Source organism: Onychostruthus taczanowskii, unplaced genomic scaffold (genome assembly GCF_017590055.1).
Source record: "Onychostruthus taczanowskii isolate IOZ18803 unplaced genomic scaffold, ASM1759005v1 scaffold9, whole genome shotgun sequence".
NCBI classification, from domain to species: Eukaryota; Metazoa; Chordata; class Aves; order Passeriformes; family Passeridae; genus Onychostruthus; species Onychostruthus taczanowskii.
Window position 1 is genome coordinate 265252 of NW_024506993.1, and position 27820 is coordinate 293071.

At 54.1% G+C, this 27820-nt stretch overlaps 1 protein-coding gene across 2 annotated transcripts in view; it reads left to right on the top strand.

Annotated features, from left to right (window-relative positions):
• The first annotated feature begins 232 nt into the window (after nucleotides 1–232).
• Nucleotides 233–27820, top strand: part of PLXND1 (plexin D1) — a 68586-nt gene continuing 40998 nt past the window's right edge. For both annotated transcript variants that reach the window (XM_041425541.1, XM_041425542.1), the window contains exons 1-7: nucleotides 233–1640; nucleotides 17745–17921; nucleotides 21357–21488; nucleotides 23659–23759; nucleotides 24438–24567; nucleotides 25117–25291; nucleotides 26984–27092. In XM_041425541.1, the coding sequence (XP_041281475.1) occupies nucleotides 291–1640; nucleotides 17745–17921; nucleotides 21357–21488; nucleotides 23659–23759; nucleotides 24438–24567; nucleotides 25117–25291; nucleotides 26984–27092 (2174 nt within the window). In that variant the 5' untranslated portion in view covers nucleotides 233–290. The remainder of the gene's footprint in view (nucleotides 1641–17744; nucleotides 17922–21356; nucleotides 21489–23658; nucleotides 23760–24437; nucleotides 24568–25116; nucleotides 25292–26983; nucleotides 27093–27820) is intronic.

Sequence of the window (27820 nt, forward strand, 5' to 3'; positions counted from 1 at the left end):
CCCCGCCCGTCCCCCCCGGCCTGTCCTGCTCCAAAACGCGAAGGAGGCAGAGGAGAGGAGGGGGACAGCCCGGAGCAGCCCCTCGCGCGGCGGGGGGACGCCCTGTCCGGAGCCCCCCGGAGCCGCTCGGTGCCGCCCAGTCGGCGGCGCGGGAGACATCGCTAACTTCACCGCAGGCACACGAGGGCCCGCGGACCGGGACGCGGTGAGAACCGGGACGCGGTGAGGCCCCGCGCCCGCCCCTCCCGCGCCCGGCGACGGGCACATGCACTGTGCGGCGCGGCGGCGGGATGGCTCCGGCTCCGGTCCCGGCTCCGGCCCCGGCGGCAGGCGCTGAGCCGCGGCCCCCCGCGCTGCTGCCGCTGCTGCTGCCGCTGCTGCCGCTGCTGCTGCCCGGCCGAGCCGCCGGCCTGGAGGTGCAGCGCAAGTTCCTCTCGCCCACCCTCACCAACAACTTTGCGCTGGACGGCCCCGGCTCCCGCGTTTACCTGGCGGCCGTCAACCGGCTGTTCCAGCTGTCGGGGGGCGAGCTGGCACTGGAGGCGGAGGCGGCGGTGGGGCCGGTGCTGGACAGCCCGCTGTGCCACGCACCGCAGCTGCCGCAGGCCTCCTGTGAGCACCCCAGGGTGCTCACCAACAACTACAACAAGATCCTGCAGCCCGACCCGGAGCAGGGCGTCCTTGTCGTCTGCGGCTCTATCTACCAGGGCCTCTGCCAGCTGCGCAGCATGGCAAACATCTCGGCAGTGGCCGTGCGCTTCCCGCCGGGCGGGAGCGACTCGGTCACTGTCTTCCCTAGCATGCTGAACGTCGCGGCCAACCACCCCAACGCCTCCACCGTGGGGCTGGTGCTGCGCCGCGGCGGCGGTGGCGGGGCGCGGCTGCTGGTGGCCGCCACCTACACTGGCTTCGGCAGCCCCTTCTTCCCCCGCAACCACAGCCTGGAGGACCACCGCTTCGAGAACACGCCCGAGATCGCTATCCGTGCCCTCAACGCCCGCGGCGACCTGGCCAAGCTTTTCACCTTCGACATCAACCCCTCCGACGACAACATCCTCAAGATCAAGGCGGGCGACAAGGCGCGGCACAAGCTCAGCTTCGTCCGCGCCTTCTTGCAGCACGGGGCCGCGCCGCCCGCCCGCCGCCCGTACGCCTACCTGGCGCTCAACAGTGAGGCCAACGCGGGCGACAAGGAGAGCCCGGCGCACAGCCTGCTGGCCCGCATCTGCCTGGGCGAGCCGGCCGAGGCCACCCTCAACGGCAGCGGCGAGACCAAGAAGCTGACCGAGTCCTACATCCAGCTGGGGCTGCGCTGCGGCGGCGCCGCCGACGCCTTCACCCGCCTCGTCTCCGTCTTCCCGGCGCGGGCAGCTTGGCGCAGCCCCGCCGCTGCTCCCGGCCCGGCCCCGGGCCCGCCGCCCCCCGAGGAGCTGCTCTTCGGCGTCTTCGAGCGGGCCGGAGCCGGCGGCGCCCGGGGACGACCGCAGTCCGCGCTCTGCGTCTTCCGCTTCGCCGAGATCGAGGAGACGATCCGGGCCGCCCGCAACTCCTGCTTCGTCAGCCCGGCCGCCGGCATGGTTACCGTGCTGGACAGCGTGGTGCAGGGCACCGGCCCGGCCTGCGAGAAGAGAAATATACAGGTACGGCGGGCGGCGGGCACCTGCCGGGGCGAGGGGCGCGGGGACCCGGTAGCCGGCGGTGGGCAGCGGCCCCATCCCGTTGTGTCCCGTCCCGGGGCCGCTGCTGTCGCCACCTCTCCCGAGCTGGAGCGAATCCCCCGCTTCCCCCGGGCGGGCGGCTGAGCCTCCCAGCCCGCTGCCCTCCCTGCTCTCCCCAGAGACCCTCCCGCCTGCTCGGGCACAGCATCGTTCCCCTCACCTGGTCGCCGGTGCCCCACTTCCCGTGGGTGCCCTGCCCGCCGGGTGTCTGTGGGCATCGCCAGCCCCATGTCCCGTCCCGCGGCGCACAGCCCTGCCGGGGACGGCACACAGGCAGCCTCGGCTCCCCGCGTTCGTGGCAGAAGTTTGCCATTGTCACAGTTTGTTTCCGAGTGGCCGTAAATGTTAGCGCGAGACAGAGTCGCCTGTTTCCCTTGTCACTAAAAATATACGATGCTTGGGAAAAAGAGAGGGGAAAGGGCTGCTTTAACGCTGCATTTTTTTCCTTCCTCTGGGACGAGTGCACAGCTCGGCTCCATCAAAGATTGTGAAAACATCTGTTTGATTTCAGAGGCGAGATAGAGCATTTGGGCTTGGGCTTCCCTGTGCAATGCCAGTGGCAAAGAGAGAAAGGTTTCCCATGGTAACCGGAGTGTTTAGTGTGGCATCTCCACTCTGTGGTAAAATATGTAGTCTTAATGCACTTGGTTCATAGACCTACTCTAGCAAAGTTGAACAGTTTTTCCCTGGTGGCAAAGTACAAGCTGCCTGACAGCCAGCAAATCTAGTAGCTGGCGCTAATTCCACAAAGACTGGGTGTGTTAAACACTGGGAGCTCAGTCCTGACATCTTGGCATGGTCACGGCTCTCAGAGGACTCACTGGGAGTCAGGAATCCTATTCAGAGGGTGTGAAGGCACCCGTGGTTCTCGCTGGCTGTGGCTGAGGCTCAGCATCCCTGCGGAGCAGCCCCTCAGCCCCGGGCAGGACTGAGCTGTCCCTGCCAAGGCGGGTCAAGCAGCAGCATCGGGCTGGGGCTGCTGGCGGCGCTTGGCAAGTGAACAAGCTGCCTGGTCGTAATTGAAACGCAGTGGCAGAAGCACCCATCACCCTTGAGCTTCCCCAGGACTGCTGTGGCAAAGAAAATAATCACGACTATCACCAGTCTGCCGATGTTGAAAGCATCAAGTGCTGTATCCAGTAAGGTGTTTAGACAGATAATTAATGAGTGACTCAAAGCGGACTATGCACAGATGAGAGTTCACTCCATCTTTGGTCCTGGCTCGTCACACTGTTCTGCTGTAATGTGTGTTCCTGGTAGCACCTTCCTCTACCTGGGTAGGCTGGGAGGGCGGCCAGGAGCCTGTTGTCACCGATGCCATAAAGGCTGAGAAGGATGCTGTGTTCCTGAAGGGATGAGCAGCAGGATATGAGGGCCAGGGGAATGAGCTAAAACAACTGAGCACTGCCAAGCTGTTGGGAGTCAGCGGGAGCCCTCCGTGCTTGCAACTGTGGCAAGATCAGGCTGCAAGGAAATGTCTTGTGGAGACAGCAGTAAGGGCAGTGGTGATATAAGATGGGTGGGGAGATTGGGTTCTAGTACCAGCTGGTATTGCTACTGTGTCGCTGGCCTTGAACCAGTCACAGAGCCCGAGGTGCCTCAGTTTCCCACGTACTCCCGTATTTATTGTTATTCAGAAACCCAACTCGTGTAGCGTCAGATTGCATTTGTAAAGCTGCTCTGAGATCCTTTGATGTCAAGTACAGCAGGATATAAATGAAGCATAACATTAATATTCGTTCATGCCTAATATTTCTACACTTCCCACTTATTTGAAGCGTATTCCCCTAAAATCGCTGATCGAGCCTGCTGGGAAGCCATCCTGCTAGTCAGGAGAGCCTTTTTTTTTTTTTTTCCCCTTTTCCTTAATTGTTAGAATTGCCAACAAGTTAACAAGCTGTTTTTATTTTTAAGTCCCAGAGTGGCAGTATCAAGAGAAGAGTTGTAATAGTGTGTTTCTTTGTGCTGCAAAAACCTAACATCAGTTTGCACCTTCAAGACAGTGAAATACTCTAATACGTTTTGTGTCCCAGATGTGGAAAGGCCGCAGGAAAATGTATTAAAGCAGCAGCTGGTCTGGCAGAGCAGATCAGTATCTGTCTTCCCGTAGTGAACTCCACTTCTCCTCCTGTTAGTGGGTTTCCAGTTTTCCCATGGCCTGTGCATCACTGACAGGGGCTCTGGTGTTAGTAAGTGTGGCTTGTTAGCTCTTCCTGAGGACCAAACACTTGGGTTTTAATCTCCCTTTGGAAGAAAAAACCCTGATATTGGCCTGATTCATTCCAAGAGTGCGTCCAGCTGAAGTAGTCAGTTACGAGTCTGGACCAGGGCCTGTTAGGTGAAATGCAGTGTGAAAGGAAAATCACTGACCCCTTGTGTGCACTCCAGTCTAATTGAATGCTCCTCTCAGCAGCGCTTGCTTTGACTCAGCTAGGCAGCTCCAGCACTCACCCAGCAGTGAGGGGTTTTGGGAGAGGGCACTCAGCCTGCCAGCCATCCCTGTCAGTCCCATGGCATTTCTGCTCAGAGCTGACTGATGTGGGGCAGGGCTTCCCCCCCTCAGTGCAGTGCTGTGGGGTCAGAGGGAGCTGGCACAGAACGAGGGGCTTTGTCCCTGGACAGGTCCATGTGGTGGCAGCCACTTGTTTGGCCACTGTGGCCATGTGGGATTGGCCACACAGGGGCTCTGGAAGGTGGATGAGGCAGGTAGATCTGCCAGCTGCCCTGCGTGCCCCAGGCTGGGGAAGGGGAGCCACCAGCTTGGCCTGGAAACAGCCCCTGTCCTCCATGCAAATGCTTACTTGCAATTAAGCACATGCTTAACAGCTTTGTGTCAGACGAGGAGAAAATGTGCAGAGGAGGATGGTCTGGGTCAGGAGTGGGGGCTGTTGGTTCTTCTCAATGAGGGCTGCTGAAAAGTCACGTACTGAGGAGATGAATTCACAGTGGCAGCTCAGGGGAAGGAGGATGTGTGAGGGAAGGATTTAGGTTGGTTGGCTTCTTGCACCGACGGTGAGTGGGTGAGCTCTAGGATTGCTTCCCCTCAACAGAAATAGTTTTTTATAATGAATTTTGTGTCAAATGCAGCTAAATTGGAATACTTGCATGGAATCGCTGCGGTGTTTTGCCCACTCAAAGCCCATGTGGAATTTGGACTCAAGCCCCCAGAAGGGAAGAGGAGTAGGAGCTCTCTGGAGCAAACTGCCTGTAACAGCAATTGCAGCAGCGTGCTGACAGAGCTTATCAAATCCTTGGGACACTGCGTGGGTTTGTAGCTCCTATTTGAGCTGCTCTGCCCCGGGAGGATCATGGCCCAGTGGCTTTGAAGGTTATGCTGGCTGCATGGCTGGAGTGTGACACAGCTGTGGGGTGCTGAAGACATCCCACACAGACATTTCATAAGAAAGCAAAGCAGGCAAGAGCCCACCCCCAGCTTCCAGCTGGCTTGAGAGCAGGGGACATGCCAGGAGTGGGACATGCCAGGAGTGGGACATCCCAGGGGTGGGACATCCCAGGGGTGGGACATCCCAGGAGTGGGACATCCCAGGAGTGTCCCCCTCAGTGCCACTGAAAGCAAAGGTCTGCCTGGTTGTTCCTCTGGTCTCACTGCATCACAGCCATGTCCCAGTGCAGCAAAGCCCCCACAGTGTCCTCTTGCCACTGCTCCATCTCTCAGTGGGTGTTTTGGCAGGGGACACGGCCAGGCACCTTTGTGTGCACATTTTGCTGTGATGAGCAAGCTTATTTGAGGAAAAGCTGAACTGGAAACCCCATCCCATGCTCACAGCTGCACCAAACTCAGGGTCTTCTGTGGGTTCTGCATGAGCCCCAGGGTCTCCTAAAAACTCCTGGAGAGGTACAGAAAGCAGATATAGTCATTAGGCCTAGATTTGCTGGCCAGGGAACTGCATATCTCTTGGGAAATATTTTGGGGCCTGCAACTTGAAAAAGGCTGAAAATCCAGTTTGTTTCCTCTGCTGAAAACCATAGGCATAGTGGCATGGGATAATGAAACGTTTCAGCATTAATTCTCAAGTTTCTGGCTCTTGTGGCTTTGTGTCAGATCCTGCATGGTCACTGAACACTGTGTTTGGGGGTATCATGATGAGATACCCACCAGTGAGCTGTACTGTAATGGGTTGTTAAATAAAATGAACTCCTTGGGTAGACTGTATAAACAACCTCTGTATATATGTGTGCCTGGGCATGGAAATGTGGTTTAAAACCAGTCAGAAAATGTTCCCAAAGAAAAAAATCTCATATGCACGTGGGAATATGACAAAGCATCTACTTACTGTCCAAATATACTGTGGCATCTCCATGGGATTGTGTTTTATAGGAGCTGAGTTACTTTGAAGTGCTGGTTTATACTAATTTAGAAATTCCAAACATGAAACTAAATGTGCTCTAACCCTACATCTACTCAAATAAATCCAGAGGATTAGCCACAGAAAGGAAACTGGGAATTTGCACTTAATTTCTTCATTAAAAATGAGGCAGGAGTTCTTGTAGCAAGCCTGATTTCTGTTTTGCAGCGCAGGCTGTTTAGAGTTGCTGGCAGCACCCCAAGGTGTCACTGCCCAGGTGCTGCAGAGCTGTTCACGGCTGTCACCTGGTCTCTTGTGCTCTGGGACGTGGTGTTGCAGGTGGTGGGAGGTTGGTGTCCCTCCAGCTGCCAAGGGCTGGGAGTGAAGGGCCAGGCTGTCGAGGGACCCAGGATGCCCTGACAAGAGGTTTAAGCCACAGAGTGAGCTTTGCCTGGCTTTGGACCCGGACCAGAGCACTGCCTACCTGTTCTGTGTCTCACCTGGTACTCGTGAGCGTGGTCAGGTTTCCTTGGGAGCCGATGTGAAAGCACAGCCTGCTGCTGCAGTCGGGTGCGCGCAGGCAGCCGTGTGAGCACCGCCCTTGCTGGGGAGGCAGGCTCAGCTCTGCGGCTGCCAGTGCCCCGGGCTCTCCCACCGCCAGGGCTGGCATGGCCCGTGCTCCGTGCCAGGGCAGCCTCCCGAGGAGCAGCTCCCGAGCTGAAGGTGGGTGCTGGGAATGCTTTCCTGGGGCCCCAGGGCTCATCCCTGCTTTGCATCTCAAGCTCAAACAGGTCCCAGATTGCAAAGGGGAATTCGGTCAAAGTGGCAAAAGTTTCTGCGCCTGGAAACGGGAAGTTGTGCTGCTTTAGGGAACAGAAACTGGCTCCTGGTTGTGGCACGGTGCCTGCCTGCTCTGGGAGCCCAGTGCTGCTGGCTGGGCAGGCAAAGTGTTTGCCAGTCCCTGGGCAGACAGGGGTCACAGGCAGGCTGCTGTTTCTGGAGAGCTCTGCCAACAGCTGGCTGCACACACCCAGTAACTCCTGGTACCTGGATGCTCAGACTAGGCTTGATCCATTGAGCCCATCAAATCTCCTGTAACTAAATAACAGTTTAGGTGGAAAACAGGAAAAGTCGTTTTGGCTGAAGCCAAGGGTTTTCCAGGGAATTGTTTGACTCCCACACGTGAACGCGAGCCCACGCCCCAGGAGCCACAGTGGATGCAGGCTCAGCTGCAGGGCCTCGGGGATGGAAAAGAGGGGATTTGCCATCTCTTTTCTGACCTTTCAAAGTTTCATTTTCAGTGAATGGGACTGAGGGCACCTGGAGAAGAGAATAAGGCACCGTGAGATGTGTATGGATGCCCAGGGATGCTGTAGAAACACCTTACTACGCCTTGTACATCCCAACAGGTGTCTGTTCAGTGGCACTGCTGGGACACTCTGGTGTCCTCTCCCAGAAAGGGGCTGCAAACACAGTAAGCCCGAGCTCCTGGCTCTGGTAATTTAATGGGAGCACCAGGCAAGCTGGAACCTGCGGTGGTTGGAAGCAATGTTCTAACCACCTGAGTGCCACCACACATTACCTATGGCCCCTGAGTGCCACCACACACTGCCCACGGCCCCTGAGTGCCACCACACATTACCTATGGCCCCTGAGTGCCACCACACACTGCCCACGGCCCCTGAGTGCCAGCACACATTTCCTATGGCCCCTGAGTGCCAGCACACATTACCTATGGCCCCTGAGTGCCAGCACAAGGCAAGCTGGGCCCCTGAGTGCCACCACACACTGCCCACGGCCCCTGAGTGCCACCACACATTACCTATGGCCCCTGAGTGCCACCACACACTGCCCACGGCCCCTGAGTGCCAGCACACATTTCCTATGGCCCCTGAGTGCCAGCACACATTACCTATGGCCCCTGAGTGCCACCACACATTACCTATGGCCCCTGAGTGCCACCACACACTGCCCACGGCCCCTGAGTGCCAGCACACATTACCTATGGCCCCTGAGTGCCACCACACACTGCCCACGGCCCCTGAGTGCCAGCACACATTACCTATGGCCCCTGAGTGCCAGCACACATTACCTATGGCAGCGTGGCCGTGCCTCCCTGCCAGGCTGTGCACGGCACGTGCCGGGGTGGAGCGTGGTGCCAGCAGCTCCCAGGTGCAGGGGCTGAGCCCCTCGGCTGCAGCAGGGAGCAGGGATGGATGGGCATGTGGCTGCTAGCCTGTGCTGGGATAGTTGAGGGGTGGGACTGCTCCTCTGTGCCAGGCAGGGGCTGGATGGGGGCTGGCATTCTCAACTGGAGGAAGGAAAATTGCTCCAGGGGTGGGTGACTGTTGCTTGGTGGCATTGTCCCCAGCGCCCTGCCCCAGGGCAGTGTTTTCACAAGCCCACGCTCGAGGTCCCTTTGGCATGGTGAGCCCTGGGTACACAGCATTGTCGTCCTTGTTCCAGGGTGGAGAGCTGGGTGCTCAGGTGCCCCGATGGATGTCTCTGCTCAGAAGAGTGGCAGTGTCAGGATTTGAATTGAGGCCCCAAGTGTTGTAGTGTGACTGTCCCCAGCAGACATCCCTGGGGCCACAGTGTGGCAGGGGATCAACAGCAATGTCTGCAGGAGGGATCCGCTTTGCTATTTCTTTTTTTGGTTTGGTTGGGTGGTTTTGGTTGTGAGTTTTGTTTTTTGTGTTCTTTTTGGTTTTGATTCCTTGTGGGGTTGGTAAGGAAATGATTTTAAGCTGTTGTTTTCAAGTTGGGCTGTAACACCCTGCAGCAGGTGGAGGAGGTGGCAGACTGTCTACGGCATCTCTCACTTTGAGAGGCCAGTAGAATTTATTGACTTTTTGAGCAGAGGGAGCAGTACTTATTCCTAACATCTGGAGAGCAGCTCTGCTGGCAGCCACTGCTCTGACAGAGCGAGGCTGCAGGGCCGCGGGACGACTTGTGCTGGGAAAGCCCAGACCAAGCAGGGCCAGATGAGCCCTTGTCAGCCGTGGTGTGCTGGTGGGCAGGGTGGGCAGCAAAGCCCACCTTGAGCTTGCCTTGGGACCTGCTGAGTGTCAGCAGGGCTTGCCCAACACAGAGAGCACGCTGGTTTGAGAGCTGGGGCCAGGATGTGCCCAAGGAGTGGGGATGTGCTGGCTGTGGCATCCTGCAGCCACAGGGATGGCACATGGTCTGATCTGCCCTTGCTGGTTCCTGTGCCTTCCTCTCCCGGTCGTCAGGACGAGAGGCCCCTCAGCACGGGCTTTTTCTCCAGTGGGCAACATGATTAAGAAGGGGTTAATTTGGATAATTAAGCTGTTTTCCATGTTAGGAGGCTTGTTCTGCTGTGCCCCTCTGAAGGCAGCATGGCAGAGCCACAATCACGGCTTTGCTGCGTGCTCCCAAGGGTGCTGCTGCGGGAGCTGTGGAGCTCTGCTGGAGTGCTGGAGCCCAGGCACAAACCCAGTGAAAGTCCCAGTGTCCAGTGAAGCTGCAGGCTCACGTTTGCATCTGCAGCCACGGAACCCAGCTGAGCTGTGCCAGCTCCTGGAACAAGCTGCCTATTTTGGGCCTGAACCTTTGGAGGGCTGTTGCTGTTACAAGATGTCTGCAGGTTATGCATTCTAAGTGGAACTGGAATACAAATCTTTCAATTCTAACCCAGAAGCAAAATTGCCTGAAAGTCTGGATTTTGAAAACATGTTCATCTATTATTTGAAGGAAATCTGGAGCTTACCTTTCCATTTCTGTCTCGTCTCTGTTTAAGGTATTTTGCTGCTGTGTACAGCTCCTTCTGGAGCAGGAGCCCCTTGCTTATTTGGTTTTCATCCACTGTCTGCTGCGTGCTGCCAACATCCAGCATGTGAGCTGCTTGTGGCCACTGCCGTCTCTGGTGGGTCACCTAAATAAAAGGAGCTATTGAAAACCTGGCATGTTCAAGAAAATACCTGTGTGTGGAGTGATCATTTCAGGAAGGGCAATTTTACAGCGTGATGATAGCACTCGGTGAAGAGGGGAGAGGTGAAAGATGAGGAGGTTTAGCCAAAGTTGTTCGGCTTGTGAGTCCCTGTCATCCTTCAGTTTGTCTCATAGACCTAGACATCGGTTCAGAGGCATCAGGGCTGGCTGTGTGTGATTTCCCAAGGCTGGGAACAGCCTTGTACAGGACAGGGGCTCATGTTGGGCTTTTGGCAATAGGTGTAGCGTGTCATTAAACGGGGAGGAAACTGGGGCTACATGTCTGCTTGAAGGGACAGAAGTTGGTGTCTGGAGAGCAGATGCAGGTGATGGATGTCTGCTTTGATGTGTACGGGCCTCTGGAACCAGGGAAGGGCTGAAGGACTGGGGTGGGTGCTCCTTGCTGTCCCCCCTGGGTGTCCCAGCCAGGACCCTGCTCCAGGCAGCGTGGGGCAGCCTTGCTGCTGGGCTGTCTGACTGTGGAACCACAACTCACTACACTCACCGGAGCTGCTGGAAAAAGACAGCAAGTTTTGGGAGGAGCTGGGGTTGCAGTGTTATGTCCCTGGAATCTCCTAACTGTAGTGCAATTCCTGCTGGGATTTGGTATCACTGCAAGCTCAGCGGGTCTCTCCAAAAAGCTTTGCAAACAGCAGCTTCTACAAATCTTGAAGTCAAAATATAAAATGATAGAGAAAAGGAAATCCTTACATGCTTTAACCAAATCAGAGCAGTGCTCAGTTGCTGAATCCAGTAGGACCACTGATTTGTAACAATATTTAAAATTATCCAAGTTATATAATTATTCTAATCCTGATTTCCTAATTGGGAGGGGAATGGGGCAGGGAGTGAGGACCTCCAGAGCTGAATCTGTGGAGATGTCAACAGGCACAGTGCTTTCAGAGTGATGCCTGGAGAGCACCTTTTGCTCTGTTCAGGTGCTGTCTGCCAGAGGAGAAAGGGTGTGAGTGTGAGGGCTGGCCACAGGCCAGAGGAGCCTGGCTCACACATTCATCCTTTGCCCTTTCTTTGCACTGATATTTCTCTTTACTTGAATTTCTTCTGCGCCCAGAATGAGGACAGGGGTTAGAGGGGAGGAACCTGGTGATGCAGGGAAGTGGTGTGTCTCCTGTAGACTACATCTGTATAGCTTGGTCCCTTCTGCATTTGGAGTGCTCACTTAATGAGCAAAAAACATTTTATAAAGCTTTCTGTGGCAAGCTTTTTCTGCAGGCTGGGTGCTAGACCAAGTGGTGGTGGTTTGTTTTTGGACTCTGGTGCTGAGGCTGTGGAGCAGGTGATGCCTGGGGGGTACCCAGGGGGGACAGCACTGCAGCACAGCGCTGCTTCTCAGAGGCAGGTTCTACTTAGGATGTATAAAAGAAGGGTAGAGTTCTGCTCATTATCTCGGGGCTTAATTGATTCAGCAGAACTAATGAGGAAAATACAGGAAAACATTTACTATAAACTATTGCTAAATGAAATAGATTTGAACTGACACATGCAAAAGACCAGTTGTGCTAGGTAAGAAGCTGTTACTTTAATGGATGCTTTTTTCAGCCCTGACTTGCACAGATATGCCTTCAGAGCACTTTGAGCATGTGAAGTGCTAAGTGTTAGTACTAGCAATAATAAAATAGTAACAACCAAAGATGGAGGAGCCAAACTCATGGTTCATCAGGGACTCTTCCCTGTGGAAGAGAGTTTGAATGGTCTGAGGTTGGTTACTGAGGCCAAAGCTTAACGTAAATGAGAAACACAGGTTGAGTGGTGGAGAGTAACAAGGAATGAACAGCTAAGAAACTACAGCCTAAATAAACCAAGCATCTTACTCTGAGCAGTTTCAGTGGGGAGGTGTCTCTTGGGCCTCTGAGCAGAAGTGGGTGTCCTTGAGATGAGGCACACTCGGCTGATCTGCTCAGCCCCTTGTCCCCAGGGAGTGGGAAGAGGAGCTGAGTTTCCGAGAGGGGTGAATTTAAAGGACATACAAGCTCTTGCTGCTCAAACATGTGCTGTTCTGACTGTGACAACCCCTCTGGAGCCTTTTTGTTAATCCCTCTACTTGCCCATTCCTGGTGGATTTGATTGTATAATCTGAAGTATTGTATTTAATGCAGGATGAAGGCTAACATAATGAGCTTGACCAGTCTTCCTGGCGGCATGAAGGATGTGCAATTTTAGTTTAAAAAGTGCTTCTTTTTCATGTTTCTCCACTTTGAGCAGTTCCCCACGCTGTGGCGTGTGCTGTGTCTGTGCCCTGCTGGGGAAGCACTGGGGGGTGCCAGACCCTGGACTTGTGTGGAGCGGGAAGGGGGGACCCACGCTGGGCTGCCAGGGCTGGAAGGGTTTTGGGAGGGCTGTGCAGCTCCTGCCAGTCACCTTCTGCATTGCCTTCAGCTTTCTTTTCCAGCTGGGGTCAGCATGACAGGGCTGGGGCTGATGCAGTGATGATGGCCATGAGCTGGGCCAGTCGTGGCTGGAGGAGGGAGCAGATCTAGAGGGGAATCACACTGTCAGCTGCTGGCATCCAACCTTGGTGCCGCTGCTGGAGCTGAGGCTGGAGCCTCTGAGGACTCGGAGCAGCAGATGGTTGGATGGCAATGGGGACCTGAGGTTGTTCAAGCTATTGTCAGGCTTTGGCCTCACTGTAGCAGACTGGCTGTGCCTGCAGCCCAGCAGTGCCCTGATCCTGTCCCTGTCTGTGTCCTCTGCTCAGGTGGGCTCTGGCAGGCAGCAGCCACTGCCAGAGCAGCAGATGGAGCTGGGGCTTTGCCCTCTGAGATGATCTGGGATGCTGAGAGCCTCTTCCAGGGCTCACACTCTCACACCTCTGGTGGTCTGAGCTCTGTGGCTGCGGTGCAGGTGAGCCTAGCTGCTGCTGCTGGGGTGCAGTGCTTTGGCCCGACCCAGCCGTGCCTTTCCCCTGCCATCAGTCCTGTGCTTGCTGTGTCCTGCCTCCTAGCAGCCCTCTGAGCCCTGTCCCTTCCTTACCTCACTGTGTCCTGCCTCCTAGCAGCCCTCTGTGTCCTGTCCCTTTCTTACCACAGCCACAGTCCCATGTGAAGCTGCCAAGAGTGAAATTTGGGAGCTGGCAGGAAAGAAGAGTTTGGAGTCAAGAGGAAAGAGAGGGAAGAATGAGTTTTCTGAGAGTGCCTGCTCCCTGCAGGCACAAGGTCTGGGCGGCTGCTGGGAGCAGAGGGATGTTGGGACAGACCATTGCTGGTGTGACATTAGTGACTCACAAAGCACCCCAGCCCAGGGCTGGCATTGTGCAAACGGGCAAAGCACAGCAAAACCCCCACCTCCTCACTGGAGGAACTTGTCTAAGCAAACAGTGAAACCAGAGTGCAAGTCTCACTTTAAGCCTTTCTTTTGGGTTTTTAAGAATGTCTGCTGTGCTGCGTGGATACTGTACTGTTGGTAATTCTTGAGAAAAAATTGTCCAGATTCATTTTTCCAGAGATTTTCAGCCTGAGTGCCTTGACTGGCCACAAGTGCGCATTGATTTGCCTCCTGTTGCCTAAAAAATATGATGGGAAGTCTGAGGAGCTCTGTGCTGATGCCTGCCCTTGAGCAGCTGGAGGCTGCTTACATCTCAAGTGCCTCAACAGTGGAGTCCTCTTCTGAGGATGACATTTTCCTCCAGGCATCCCAAAAAGCCTGGTTTTGACAGGTCTGGTTGCGACACTGCAGCAGATAAACGAGTGATTGTGTGTACAAACTGCTGGGGCACGGGGAGCTCGGGGGGAATGCTGGGGTGTGTGCTTGGTCTGGGCTCTGCCCGACAGAGCAGGGCTTGTACTCTCCCTCAGCAGAAAGCAGCCAGGCTGGCCTGGCATCACTGCCTGTGTCCATTCTCCTGTGCAATATTTCCCCATGGCTTTTAGCCTGTCCCTACTGTTCAGTGCAAGTCTGTGTCCTGCTGTTCTCTTCAGACAGTATCCTAATTATTCTGAATATTCTCTCTGCAGTCAGAAATTTCCCTGAGTCATACCTAAATGTTAATAAAAGCCTAATGGTTTATGTTAAGGAAGGCAAGAGATAAAACTAGAGCCCTTTTATCACAGCCTTTAATGGCCTGAAAATGTCAGTTGTGTGGGAGCAGCTGCCAAATTTTGAGCCTATGAAGATGATGGCTAAGTCCCACAAATCAACAAGTTTGGAGCGGATTATCCGATGCTGGCTGTGTCATTTTCCCAGGACTCCAGGCATGCTGGAAGCCAACACTTTAATCCTCTCTGATATGAAGTCTGAAAGGGGCCGGGCTCCCCTTCTCACTCCGGAGCTCTGGAGCTGCTGCAGCGTGGAGGGCAGGGGCTCTGGGCCGCAGCTTCTGAGTCACAAATTAGCTCCAGCTTTGCTTGAGAACTATTTTTAAGGTCACAAACACAGGATGCAGAAATCAGCGCATTTCATGGTTTTCCTGAGAGCTGCCTCACCACTCCTCTTCCTCCTTCTGTTTCCAACAGACTTCCTTCCCGAAGGGACATCCTGCATGCCCAGGGCTGGGGAGCTGTAATGGAAATTCTGGGAAATCGCTTTTTATGCTCCTTATAGGCCTGGGATAAAGAGCTGAATTCACACTGTGAGGACAGCTGAACTCTTGAGCTCTGATGTAGCTGGAAATCTTTTATCTCTGTCCCATTTTGTTTCTGCAATCGCACTCAGGGGTTAATCTGAGTTACCATCCTCTTAGCTGTGGCCCCTTGATTTGAATTCATTTGCATCACTTGTGAAGTTTGCAGCAATAGCACAAATTGCATGTGCAGGGGCACAGCAGTGTCCCCTCGTCCTGGCAGGGCATGGGGGCTGTGCCCAGCTTCACCCCCATCAGAGGCTCCTCATCAGTGACAGAGTGGCAGAGTCAACATCTTGTGGGCAGGAGGTTTGGATCTGGAGTCAGCCCACAGTTCTGTGAGTTACTGGGTACCCAGAGTGTGTCAAAGAAAAATAGAGGCAATACAGTAAATGCCCATGGGGTGTTTTAAAATGCAGATTACAGAAAGAGATTGGTTTTGGAAGAAAACATTTATTCTTTTCCCACTTCAGGATAGGACAGCTTGATTTAAGAAGGAGTGAGATTTAACCCCTTCCACTTGCAGATGGCCTTCCATTCCATTCATCCAGTGCAATTCCCAGCTGTGGTGACGGGCTGGTGCCTGCAGAAGGAGGTGACTTGGCTGCATCCTGTTTACTGTATCGTGATGGAGTTAGCTGTCCTCTGGGTGCCGTGGGGTATGGGTAGCAGCAGCACAGCATGTCATCCCTTCTTTGGACCCGGGAGAGGGAAATAACACGTGTCTCCTTCCCGTCCGTGTGTTGGAAGATGTGATGTCATTTGAAGAAAGGTGTTTCAGAGGAAGGATGTGTGCAGCCAGAATAAAGCTTGGCCTGGGTTAGAATAGTTACATCCTGTTTACTGTGGAAAACACTTTGCACTGATATGAGCTCTGAAATACATGATTTATAAGCAGACGGGCGCTGCAGATAAGGGACTTCCCGTGATTTTGGCCACCTGTGAGAAGAAAGAGCCATGTCTTTCAGGCTGGCAGGCAGTGATGCTGGTCCCAGCTCCTGCACAGCTGCCATGGAGAGGAGGTGCTGAGCGTCCCTTGGGGTCCCAGGTGGCCGGAGATGCCTCTGTGCCTCAGTTTCCCTGCAGGAAAGAGCCTTGTAAGCTTCAGGTGGTGATATTCTCAAAGAGTAATGAAGAAGAGCTAGAGATAATCATCCATAAGACAAGTAAATAACCCCAAGTGAATTTCTAAATAGCTGACTGTGAAGGGAAGGAGTCATTAAATCAGAAACATGAATGGCTTGCCATGTCCTCTGTACAGTATGAAAAAAGTTGTGTGGCCAGTTACAGAGAAAACATACACATTTAAGAATTTGGGCTGTGATTTTAGTTTTTACTAGAATGAATTGCAGTTAAACTGCAAAATGCATTTAGCATTGCATCCACAAACTTGATCCTTTCGTCTTGGTCCCCTAAGAACAGAGCTACAGCTTGGAATGTGCTGCCCCATTTGGCCCTCGTCTGAGCAGAAGAAGTTTTCCACATCAGGCTTTGTTACTCCGTATCTGGCCACGGGCTCTGCTGGGGCACGGGGGACCAAGGTCAGGGTGGTTTTTTGGAGAGGACCCAGCCTGTCCCTAGTGCAGTGTGTCTGTGCTAGCCCAGCAGCAGAGACACGAGCCCTGGATGTGTCTGCAGCAGCACGATCCCTGTGCTCAGGGGTGAGGGGCTGCTGTGGGCTGTGACTGCTCTGCTAGCCAAGCTGTTTGCTCACCAGCTGCTGCACAGCTCCTGGTGAGGTTTGCTGCTGTGCTCTACCATGCAAGGAGGGCAGTGGCAGTGCCACGGCCTGCAGTGCCCATGCTGGCTGCTCCCAGCACTCGTGCATGGCAGGGAGGTCACCAACCCCTGTGGCCGTCTGTCTGGGGCTTTGTTTCTTCTGCTGCTGCAGGGGCACCATCCCTTGCTTATGCATACAAAGCCCCTTCACTTTGCATTCCTTTTGGGTTTTAGCATGTTTCTTCCCCACTTGTCCCCAGCAATGTTTTGCTGTGGTGTGGCACCAACCCAAGACACGGTGGTGGCTTGGGGGCAGATCTGCATGAGGCAAGAGTTGCACCCCAAAGTGGGATGACCCTGCAGAGAGACCCTGCCCAGTCTCACCCTCCTGTGGCAAAGCCTAAAGATTTGCTTAATCTTCTGAACTGTCTGGAGAGAGGAGAGAGCCAAAGCTTTATCTTGGTTCCATTAATGAAATAGTGATGATGAGTAGGGAATTAGCATCCAGGCCCTGGTATAGCCCAGGGAGGAAGGACTGTGCTGGACAGGCTGGTGGTCACCTTCTGCCTGGTGGAAACTGCATTCCCATTCCCTGACAGATACAGCCTCAAATCCCTGCATTTATTCTGCTTAAATTCAGACTTCTGTCAGCTTCTGTGGCAGCGCTATCTGCCTTATGACTGGATTCAGAAAGGCATAAATGTGCTTTGTCCTCGGGGTGTGGGATGCAACCCTGCAGGCATCTCTCGCTGGAATTTTGTGCAGGCACTTCCCACAGCTGGGGCTTGGATTGTGCGCAGGTGACTGGGATACCTGCTGGAATGCCAGCCCTGCCGAGGAGTGTGACAGCGCGGTGACAGCGTGCCCTGGGCCACACCTGGGGTGACACTGTGCATGAGTGGTAATGGCCCTCGAAACGTGCTCATCGTTTGAAGGGCTCCAGCTGCACCTGCTGCAGCTCAGGAAACTGCTGCAGGAGTGACTGCGGGTGAATTGTTGGCAGTGAGGCTGTTGTGATGTTCAGGCGTTGTCGAATCCATGCAAGTTGTCTGAGGAGAAATTACACGAGAATCTCAGAGCATTTGGAGTGAGGGGATCATAAATCTTGGGCGCATCTTGGCAGGGTAGTAGGAATATGAGGCATCAGTCCCGCTTGCAAATGCTGCTGTCATGCAGCAAATGCACTAATTAATTTAGCACAGGAGAGTCAAGCCTGTTGTCTTGCTTTCGGCCAAACAAGTCAAATGCCTGCTCACAGACACGGGTCAGTGGCAGGTCCTTAGGCACTGCCTTTGCCCCCCGGCCCCTGGCAGTGGATCCATGCGGGAGCCCCTCTGTCAGCCAGGGCCGGCTGCCTTTTGCTGCCCCGCGGCTCGGCAGAGCGGGGCTCTGGGGGGTCTGTCCCCGCTGCAGAGGGCTGGCAGGGGAGCACGCCGTGCCTGTGCAGCCTGCTGACCTCGTGTCTCCCCGCAGCTGCAGCCGGAGCAGCTGGACTGCGGAGCCGCGCACCTGCAGCACCCGCTGGCCATCGTGAACCCCGTCACGGCCACCCCCGTCTTCACCCACAGCGGCCTGACCGCCGTGGCCGTGGCCAGCGTCAACAACTACACCGTGGTGTTCCTGGGCACGGCCGGTGGAGGACTCCTGAAGGCAAGTGGGGCCAGCAGCAGCAGCACGGGGCACGGGGCACGGGGCTGGGCACGGGGCTGGGCACGGGGCTGGGCACGGGGCACAGGGCTGGGAACAGGGCTGGGTACGGGGCACAGGGCTGGGCACAGGGCTGGGCACAGGGTGGCTGCTGAGGCTGGGCACAGGGCTGGGTACGGGGCACGCGGCTGGGCACGGGGCTGGTACGGGGCTGGGCACAGGGCTGGGCACAGGGCACAGGGCACAGGGCTGGGTACGGGGCACACGGCTGGGAACAGGGCTGGGTACGGGGCACAGGGCTGGGCACAGGGCGGCTGTCGGGGCTGGGCACAGGGCACAGGGCTGGGTACGGGGCACGGGGCTGGGCACGGGGCTGGGCACGAGGCTGGGCACGGGGCTGGACACAGGGCTGGGTACGGGGCACGGGGCTGGGCACAGGGCTGGGCACGGGGCTGGGCACGGGGCTGGGCACAGGGCTGGGTACGGGGCATGGGGCTGAGCACGGGGCTGGGCATGGGGCTGGGCACGGGGCACAGGGCTGGGTACGGGGCACAGGGCTGGGCACAGGGCTGGGCACGGGGCTGGGCACGGGGCACAGGGCTGGGCACGGGGCTGGGCACGGGGCAGCTGCCGGGGCTCCCCCTCCCAGCACCTCTGCTCTGCCCAGAGCCTGGCACCTGCTGTCCCTTGGCTTCAGCACCTGCTTCCTTCAGGCAATGAGGTGCTCGGGTACTGCCGTAGCCTGGACAGTGGCACACGCTGCCCGATGACTGGTGGCTGCTAATCACTGCTCAGGGCTGCCATGGGAGCAGGATGCTTTTGATAAACCCTAAGCTGAAAATGCTATTGCGCGGCATTGAATTATAAATTAACTTTATTAAACTATTTTATTAATTATATTAATATAATTTTAAAACAATACCATTATATGCACACAATCTAACTTTAATTACAATATTTTGTTATTGTTTTAATTGTTGAAGTTATTAAAATTATTAAAAGCTCTTCTAATAAATTCTCCCTCTGAGCTGCTGGCTTTTGAAGACTCCATGTAGACAGGGGAATCACAAAGAGATTCTTCTTCACAGCTGAATCCAAAGCAGGTGTGAACCCGTGGTAGAGTCTGTTCTAAATAACGTGCAAGAGGTGATGCAGGGTGAGCAATGCCCCAGCTCTGCAGCCAGGACACAAGGCCAAGCCCTCAGTAGCCTTAGTGCTTGAAGTTTGCCAGAGAAAGTTTTGATTCCAGGCAGCCACAGCAGTCTGGTAAACTGCCAGTATCAAAAGTCCATAGAGAAGAAGAGGAAAATGCCTGGAGCAGAGACAGCTGATACCTGCTTTATCTCTGCCTGGGGGGACTGATGCATAATGTGGGATACTGGATCAAAATACTTGGGTAGAAGAAAACTTACGCAGTTTCTTCCCTTGCATCTCAGTGCTCCTGGCAGAAATGTGGGAACAATCACGCAGAGGCTCCCTGCTTTGATTGCTGCCCACAGGGGCAGGTGATCTGTGAGGGTGGGAGGGAGCTGGCGCTGGGCCGGGCAGGGCTGGGGGGCACATGCCACACACAGAGCAGCCTGTTCACACGGCATTAACAGCTCTGCTCCATTATCAGCTGGAGAGACCAGCCTTATCTGCAGGGCCTCCATTAGGGAGAGGCTCCTGGCTACCCTGGGCTGGGATAATTTGCTCAGATAGCTGTAATCTAATTCCACAACACAGCTGCATAACCAGAAGCCCTTCTACCTTTGGGGCTCCTTGCTCTTTGGCATGGGAGACAAGGTACTTGGTGTGAGCAAATCATTCAGATCTGTTGCCTGAGAAAAGACAGCAGAGGGGCAGAATTAGTGCTTGCCCAGCTCCTGCCAGCAGCAATTAGGGCTACCAGGGGCATGGCCAATTAATGCAATTCTGGCTGCAGACTGGCATTTGGTGAGACCAATGTAGCCATCATGAGAGGGTCAGCAGTGCTTGGGCAGCACAGCCAGGGCAAGACGTGCCAGGGTGCAGTGCCCTCAAGGCAGGGGTGGGAGGCAGGGGTCTGTCCTGTGTGTGCAGGTGTGGAAGTGCAGTGTGGAAGCAGATGAGGGCTCTGGTGGCGTGACCCAGGGCAATCCTGTCCTCCAGCCCAGCCTGCTCCCCTGCCGCGCCAGGACTGGAGGTCACTGCCTCTCTGTGCTGCTGTGGGGGCTCTCCCCCAGAGCCTGAAGCCCCCTGGAATCCAGGAATTGCCTGTGTGAAGAGGGTGTAGGGTGAACCTGCCCAGGAGGCAGAGGGAGCCAGGCACGGGTGTCTGTAACCAGCCCCGCGGAGCACATCTCAGCAGAGAGGGAGAGGGGATGCACTGGGGAATGTCAGGGCTCGTTCATGGATTTCTTGGGTGATCCCAGGGAAATAATTTAGCTTCTGGCTAGCCAGCTTTTGAAATGGACACAGTGATAGCACCCTTTTTCTGCATAGCTCTCTGTGCTATGTTTCTTAGCAGAGAGAAGTCTGAGCCTGTGCTGTCAGACTGGGGTGTGTCAGTGCTGCTCTAGTGTAAGAATTAATTAACCTATGTTAATTAATTAATCCACATTTAGAGAACAGAGGCACACTTGGTCATTACAATTATTGCCTTCCCTTGCTAGTAAGGAGGCCGGAATTTTCCTCTCTCCCTTTCTGTTTTAAGCTGAAAAGTGACTGTCACGAGAAATTGTGTAGCCCCATTGTTATTTCCTCTCAGCAATGCCACATTTAATTTACTGAATTTTCAAGTCAAATGCCAAGACATTCAGAGAACTGAAAGGCAGGCTGATGCTGTGCAGCCCCCTCCATCACTGCCAGCACTTTGGTTGGTGATTCATGAGGAAAGGTAGGACTTGGCACTGTCGTGGCAGCTGCCGTGGTCTTCTGGAGTCAGCAGGGATAGAAGCTTCTTCTGGCTGGGAGTGACAACACTTATTTTTCAAATATGCAGGGAGCAGGAGGTGCCATGCTGTACAGCCCTGTTGCTGATTTTCACTGTTTTTCATTAAGTTGTGGAAAGTCAATGTTCTCTGTACAGAATGCGTGTGTGCTGAGGCCTGAAGGCTGGTGCCACTTGCATGAGGGTGACACAAAGGCTGCTGTGCCTGCTGGAGGAAGCTGTGCAGGGGTACAGCCTCCACGTGCCAGAGGCAGCCCCTCAGAGGGACCAGGGACAGCGAGGGTCCTGCATCACTGAGCAGGGCTGGGGCTTTCTGGGCTGTGCCGTGCCTGCCCAGTGACACAGAGCTGACTTTCCAGGAAAGCTCTGGAAAAGCTCTGTGTGTGCAGCCTGCAAAGTGTGCAGACATTCACAGTGCTTGGGCACCACTGAATACCACTCTGGTTTTTATTTATAACCAAGGAGAACTAATCTGCTGCCCTTAGTGTTTGAAAATGGTCTCAGTGAGTGGCGTCTTCTCTCCACAGATAAACCTGGACAGTACGATGAAGGTTATTAGCAGGAGATCCATCTCAGTGGCTTACGGAGAGCCTGTCCATCCCATCATGCAGTTTGACCCTTCTGATTCCACTTACCTCTACCTGATGACCTCTTACCAGGTGAGACCTTCAGTCCTCAACAAAACAGTTCTAGGAGCACAGCATGCATTTGATTTAGCTTAGAGGTGGGAGCAGAAAGGGACAATAAGGTTTTCTTTAATGGTGAGAGCCAAGATGTTCAGAGCTGTGGCTGTCACTGGGCTTTCTGGGGAGGTGCCTATCCATTCAGCCCAACTTATCAGGTCTTTGTGGTGGTCAGGTAAAAAGAAGAGTGAAAGATACTGGGAGCAGAAAGGGACAATAAGATTTTCTTTAATGGTGTTCAGAGCTGTAGCTGTCACTGGGCTTTCTGGGGAGGTGCCTATCCATTCAGCCCAACTTATCAGGTCTTTGTGGTGGTCAGGTAAAAAGAAGAGTGAAAGATACTGAAACTGACTGCACTTATGGGAGTGCAGAAATAAGCATAGAAATAAGCAAAGGTTGTTCCTGTACAGAAACCCCAAAATGACAGTACATGGTTTTTAGGGAGGCTTTCAGGAGATCCTACAGACAAAAAGTGCCTGTCAGAAGTGGTCCCTGGGGAGATTTCTGCTCAGTGCTTGGCAGGATGGCTCTGCAGAGAGCTGGAGAGCTGCAGCAGGTACAGACAGGCAGTCCCATCTCCGTCAGGTTAACAGAGTAGGAAGATGAGAGCTGAGCGCTCCAGGCGCTGAGGGTTTGTCCTGAATTACATTTTAATCTGTCAAAACAGATGCACAGCCCCAAATGTTACATGTTGCATTTGTATTTTCCGAGCTCTAATTCCCTGCAGATTGGTCATTATCATTTCACAGCCCCCTCCCAGGAAGCCTCTTTAGCTGATGGCTCCGACTGTCTCATCTCAGCCCCTGGCTGGGCTGTGCCCTCCACTCAGGCTGATCAAACAACTGCTGTGGTGCTCGTGCTGCCTCCTCTGACTGCTTCTTTTCCAATAAATCTGATGAGTAGTTTCACTTTGGTGGAGAGAGCACCCTGGGAAGCTCCCCAGGAGTTTGACAGGCTTGGGGTGGGTCTGCTGAGCCCCGCAGGGCTGGGGAACAGTGAGGTGCTGCGAGTGAAGTGGGGCTTCAAGGAGCCTGCAGCCTGGAGTGTGCTTGCCTGGTGGGAGCTCAGGGCTCTTGGCACCTCACATGTTCAGTCCCCACTCTTCCAAACCACTCAGGTTCCCTTCCCAAATGTTTAGAGATCAAAGGAGGAGAAACCAACACATGCTTTCCCTTCCAACTGCTCCTGCCAAGTGAGTCCCCAGAGGTACTTCGATTTTTTCACAAATCAAGGTTTCTAGAGTGGTGCTGCTTTCTGATCTTTGTGTAAACAGCCAGAGAGTGCTGGGCTGTGACTGGAGAGGAGCTTTCTGCAGGTCTGGGTGAGAGCTTTTCACAGAGAGGGACAAGCTATAAAGCCATGTCCATCTGACACCTCTGAAAGGTGCAGTGTCACATTCGGTAGCCTGGTCCCACATGGCTCCTTCCATGGCACCAGCTGAAAAGGAGCAGCTCAGCCCAGCCTAGCCCAGCTCAGCTCAGCTGGCTGCAAACCCTGTGGTTTCCCGAGCCCCAGGGCATCATTCCTGTCTTGGGGCTCGCGGCTTGGACAGGCTCCAGGGGTCCCCAGCAGGCAGCAGGTGGCTTCTTGGGCTCGTCCCCATGCCAGGTGGCCACGACACAGCTCCGCCTTCCAAGCCATGCCAGGGATTGCTTCAGCAGGCAGCAGGCGGCTTCTTGGGCTCGTCCCCATGCCCACGACACAGCTCCGCCTTCCAAGCCATGCCAGGGATTGCTCCTGTGGCGGGCTGGGTGAGTTTGCCCCAGGGGAAGGGTGTCGCAGCCCGAGGTGCTGGTGTCCTGTGTCCAGCTGCACGTGGCCGTGCTGCAGCGTCCAGGGCAGGGGGTCCTGTGGGGCTGTGCAGCCTGGCAGGGGCTGTGGGGCTGTGCAGTGTGCAGGAGCTGTGGGGCTGTGCAGCCTGGCAGGGGCTGTGGGGCTGTGCAGTCTGGCTGTGCAGCCTGGCAGGGGCTGTGGGGCTGTGCAGTCTGGCTGTGCAGCCTGGGAGGTGCTGTGGGGCTGTGCAGCCTGGCAGGGGCTGTGGGGCTGTGCAGCCTGGCAGGGGCTGTGGGGCTGCACAGCCTGGCAGCAGCTGTGGGGCTGTGCAGTCTGGCTGTGCAGCCTGCAGCAGCTGTGTGTTGTCGTGCAGATGACACGGGTGAAGGTGGCTGCCTGCAGCCAGTACTCGACGTGCGCGGAGTGCCTGGCCGCCGCCGACGCCTACTGCGGGTGGTGCACCATGGAGACCAGGTAGGAACAGCCGTGTCCTGGAGCGTCTCGCCGTGTCCCCGGGCCCTCAGCCTGGGCAAGGGTTTCTGCTGCCTTCTGTATTTCCCCACAGTCACACCACCAACAGTCTTTTTCCATTCCTTACAAAATACATGCTGTTAGAAACAATTGCATCTGGCCCAAAGGGTTGGGGATGTTCTTCAGAGCCACGATTTCACCATAGCTGCATTGTCATGCCACAGGCAGTGCCAGTGCAAAGAATCTCTTGCAGGTGTCAAACCATGGGACTGTGAGAACCCACACCCTGTGAAAGTCCATGTTTTGCCCCTGCAGATCTCATCTATCAGTAGAAGACAATCACATGCAAAAGGGGGTATTCAAAATTAGAATCCACATTTGCAAACTGAAGATGTCAGACAAAATGTCATCCTCTCCTCCTGAGTTCGGGTTCAGCCCTGGCCTTTTCCTGCCTTCCTCAATCCTGCTGCTCCAATGGTGCTGTGGGAGAACATGTTTTTATCATGGCAAGCAGATGCTTAAACCATAGCAGCAAACGTTAAGGCTTAGCTGCATGGATGGAGAAAGACACAGACACAAGATTTTCTCAGGAGCTTCCCTCACAAGGAATTCAATTCAATTCAATTTTTATCACCTGTTTTAAAACTCATCGACCACGAGCTGTTCCTCTGTTCGTTGCAGGTGTTCTCTGCAGCATGAGTGCACCAACTTCACGGGGGCCAACTTCTGGGCGAGTGTGAGTGAGGGAGTGCAGCAGTGCCCTTCCATGACCATCCTGGAGCCTGAGATCAATATTGACAAAGAGAACCCGGTGCGTTTGCTGCCAGTTCCAAAGCAATGCCCTGCAGGGTCCGTAGAGCCGCTGCCTGCTCCCAGGGCAGCAGCCACCCGAGCTCCTCCCGCGGAGCAGCACGGCTCCTCGGGGCTTGGATACGGATCAGGGGGTGCTGAGCTCTGCTGCTGCACCTGGCCAAGGCTCTCGGGGAGCTGGGGTGACCTGCTGCACCCCGGAGCCTGAGCCGCCTGCGTGCCAGGTCTGTAGGAAAACAGCACCCAGAGCTGAGCCTACGGCAAAAACCACCCAGAGCTGCTGCACCAAACACACAGGGCAGGCTCGCAAAATTTCAAACGCAATCAGCTGCAGACAGCTGAGTCAACTCATTTCCTGGTTTTGTATTGTTGCTATTTTAAAGTATTTTAATTATATGTTAAAGGTTTTTGTAAAAATATTATTTGTTTCAAGACAGACCCTGTCTGTGGGCTTGTTTTGGAGTTGCTTACCTCTTAAAAGCTTCTAAAATGTTGACAATTTCTAAATATAATTTTCTGTGATAATAGCTGACTTTTTTGTCTAATATAGGCCCTGATAATACAAATAAATGGAACTATCCCGAACTTGAATGGAACAAATATTTCATGTGACTATGGAAACAACATCCACACGGTCGCCAGAGTCGCTGGGGATTATGTAAACCAATTTATTTATTGCAGTTTGCTTCCACACGAGAAATATCCAGCATTTCCTGATGACCAAGGTATGCAGAGGCAAAAAAGATGTGTTCCTTCTAACCACTTTTGTGAGCATAGCTTTTAGTAGGCTTTATTTCTTTTTTCAGTGGTATGTGCAGTTAACACATACAGGGAAGAAAAGCCCAAAGCTGTGTCTGTTTTACAGGGCATATGACTGAAGCGTTGGAATTCCACCCTCTTTACATGAATTGATAGTATTTCAAATCTATCAATTTTTGTTTTAAACATCAGAATTTAAATGCCAGTTCACGTGCTTATTTTTACCTGGTTTGAGCTTCTGCTTTAGATTTAGTATGTACTAAGCCCAAAATGTTTTAGCCCTGGGAAAATAATGTAGTTTTTTATATTGATATTTTCAATTGCTTTCTTGAATTTGCCTCCAAAACACACGCTGCCTTTCGGGAGGAGTTCTGCAGGAAGAGCAAGTGGGTACCTGAAGGAGCTCAGGGACTCTTAGCCCCGTTTTGCAGTCAAAAGCCAGCCAGAGCATCCGGTGTCCCCTGCTTTGTGACGGTGCCAAAGGGGATGCCTGTCTCGAGGCCCCATGGGGCAGAGGAGATGAGTGCCTGGGACGAGGCTGAGCTGCTGGCTGAGCTGACTGACCTGAGCTGGCCACTGCATCAGCTGAGCTGCTGGCTGAGCTGGCACACCTGAGCTGGCCACTGCAGCTGAGCTGCTGGCTGAGCTGGCACACCTGAGCTGGCACACCTGAGCTGGCACACCTGAGCTGGCCACTGCAGCTGAGCTGCTGGCTGAGCTGGCACACCTGAGCTGGCCACTGCAGCTGAGCTGCTGGCTGAGCTGGCACACCTGAGCTGGCCACTGCAGCTGAGCTGCTGGCTGAGCTGGCACACCTGAGCTGGCCACTCAGCGATGCAGTCAGCCCCTCTCGGTGCCTTTGGAGAAGTTTGATGCTTTAGTCCAGGCTTGAGTGCTTGTAAAGTTTTCATCCTTCAACGGTGGAGTGAATGTGCTATTGAAGATGGCTGACTTCAGTAAGGGGAGAATTAGCTAGTCCTTCTGAAAATTCCACTTTTCCTAGGCCCATTTGTAAAGCTGCATTGCTTTCCTCCCAAACTATCCAAAGAATGGGAGATCATTAACTGTTCTGTATTGTTGGTTTCAGCAATGTCCAAATGAATTTCTGGAATCCAGTATGCTGATTTATTGTCTGTATTCTGAAAGAAGCATTGTTTCTTCTCCCTGGTGCTTATACGGCAAAATTGAAAAAAAAAAAAAAAAAGGCAATTTTGGGGGGAGGGAAGGTATTATGGTGTGTTGAGCAGCCAAAAAAGGGATTTCCGCTCTCTGCAGGTTTGTTGGCACAGGGAAAGTGAGCGGGATTTTAAAACATGATAACTAACATGTTTTAATTACCACATTTTAAAAATTACAGTTTAGCACCAACTGTACGTGAAGACAATAATTAAATCTGCTAATTAACACTTGCATAACATGCTGGAATTTTGTGCTGAAAGTCACCATGTTCTTTTTTGTGAGAGTAATGTAAAGTGCTGATTTAGGAGGGAAGAGGAGAAAGGATGACTGTCCAAGTTCTGACATGCAGCTCGGAGGAAGCCCTAGAGAAAACAAATCATATTTAGCCCTTGTTTTCCCAAGGGTCTCTCTTGTCTGCTGAGTGTGAGTGTGAGCAAGGGGCTGTTGCAACCCAATATTCTTTGGCTTGATTTTCTCAGACCACGTGGTCGTTGAAACTTCTCTCCGGGTCAACAACAAAAACATAATCCGGGCCAATTTCACCATCTATGATTGCAAAAGGATTGGGAACATTTACCCGAAGAGAGCGTGAGTGAGGCCAGCGCGCGGCAGCAGAGCCCCCGTGGCGGGGCGTGGGTGGCACGGGGGTGACAATGGTGGGGCAGCTGGGCGCTGGGAGGGTGCCAGCACGAAGCTGGACGAGGGTGCTCCTGTGTGGGGTTGGTGGGGGAGCTCAGCTCCTGAGAGCTGGCAGCTGGGGCCTGGGCAGGGTTTGGCAGGATGGTGGGAGATGTGATGCCAGAGGAGGGTCCTCAAGCCATCTGGGCTGGGTTTCTTTTAAACATAGATAATATCTTTATCTGAAGCTTGTTCTGTTAACCCTTCAGCAGCAGAGGTGGCCTCCCCAGCAATCTGTGGGGCACTGGGGAAGGGAGGGTCACGCTCTCTTGCTCCCTCCAGCCCTGGGTGGGAGCAGTCACATACCCCCATCAGCTTGAGGAGGCTCTAGTGGCACACACAAAACTCATCCACCTCTCAGGAGCATGACATCAGGACCTGGCCACAGGGCCCACCAGCACTCCCATGTCTGTGTAAACAGCAGGGAGTCCTAGTCAGGTCCAGCATGCCAGGCTTCTCAGAGACACAGATGAGGGGAAAGAGCATTTTTTGGGGGAAAAACTAACTGGTTGTTCCTGTTTGTTTGCTAAGCAGGGGAAGGTGGCTCTCAGTCTGCTGTCCTCAGAGAGACAGATGAGGGGAAAGAGCATTTTTTTGGGGGAAAAACTAACTGGTTGTTCCTGTTTGTTTGCTAAGCA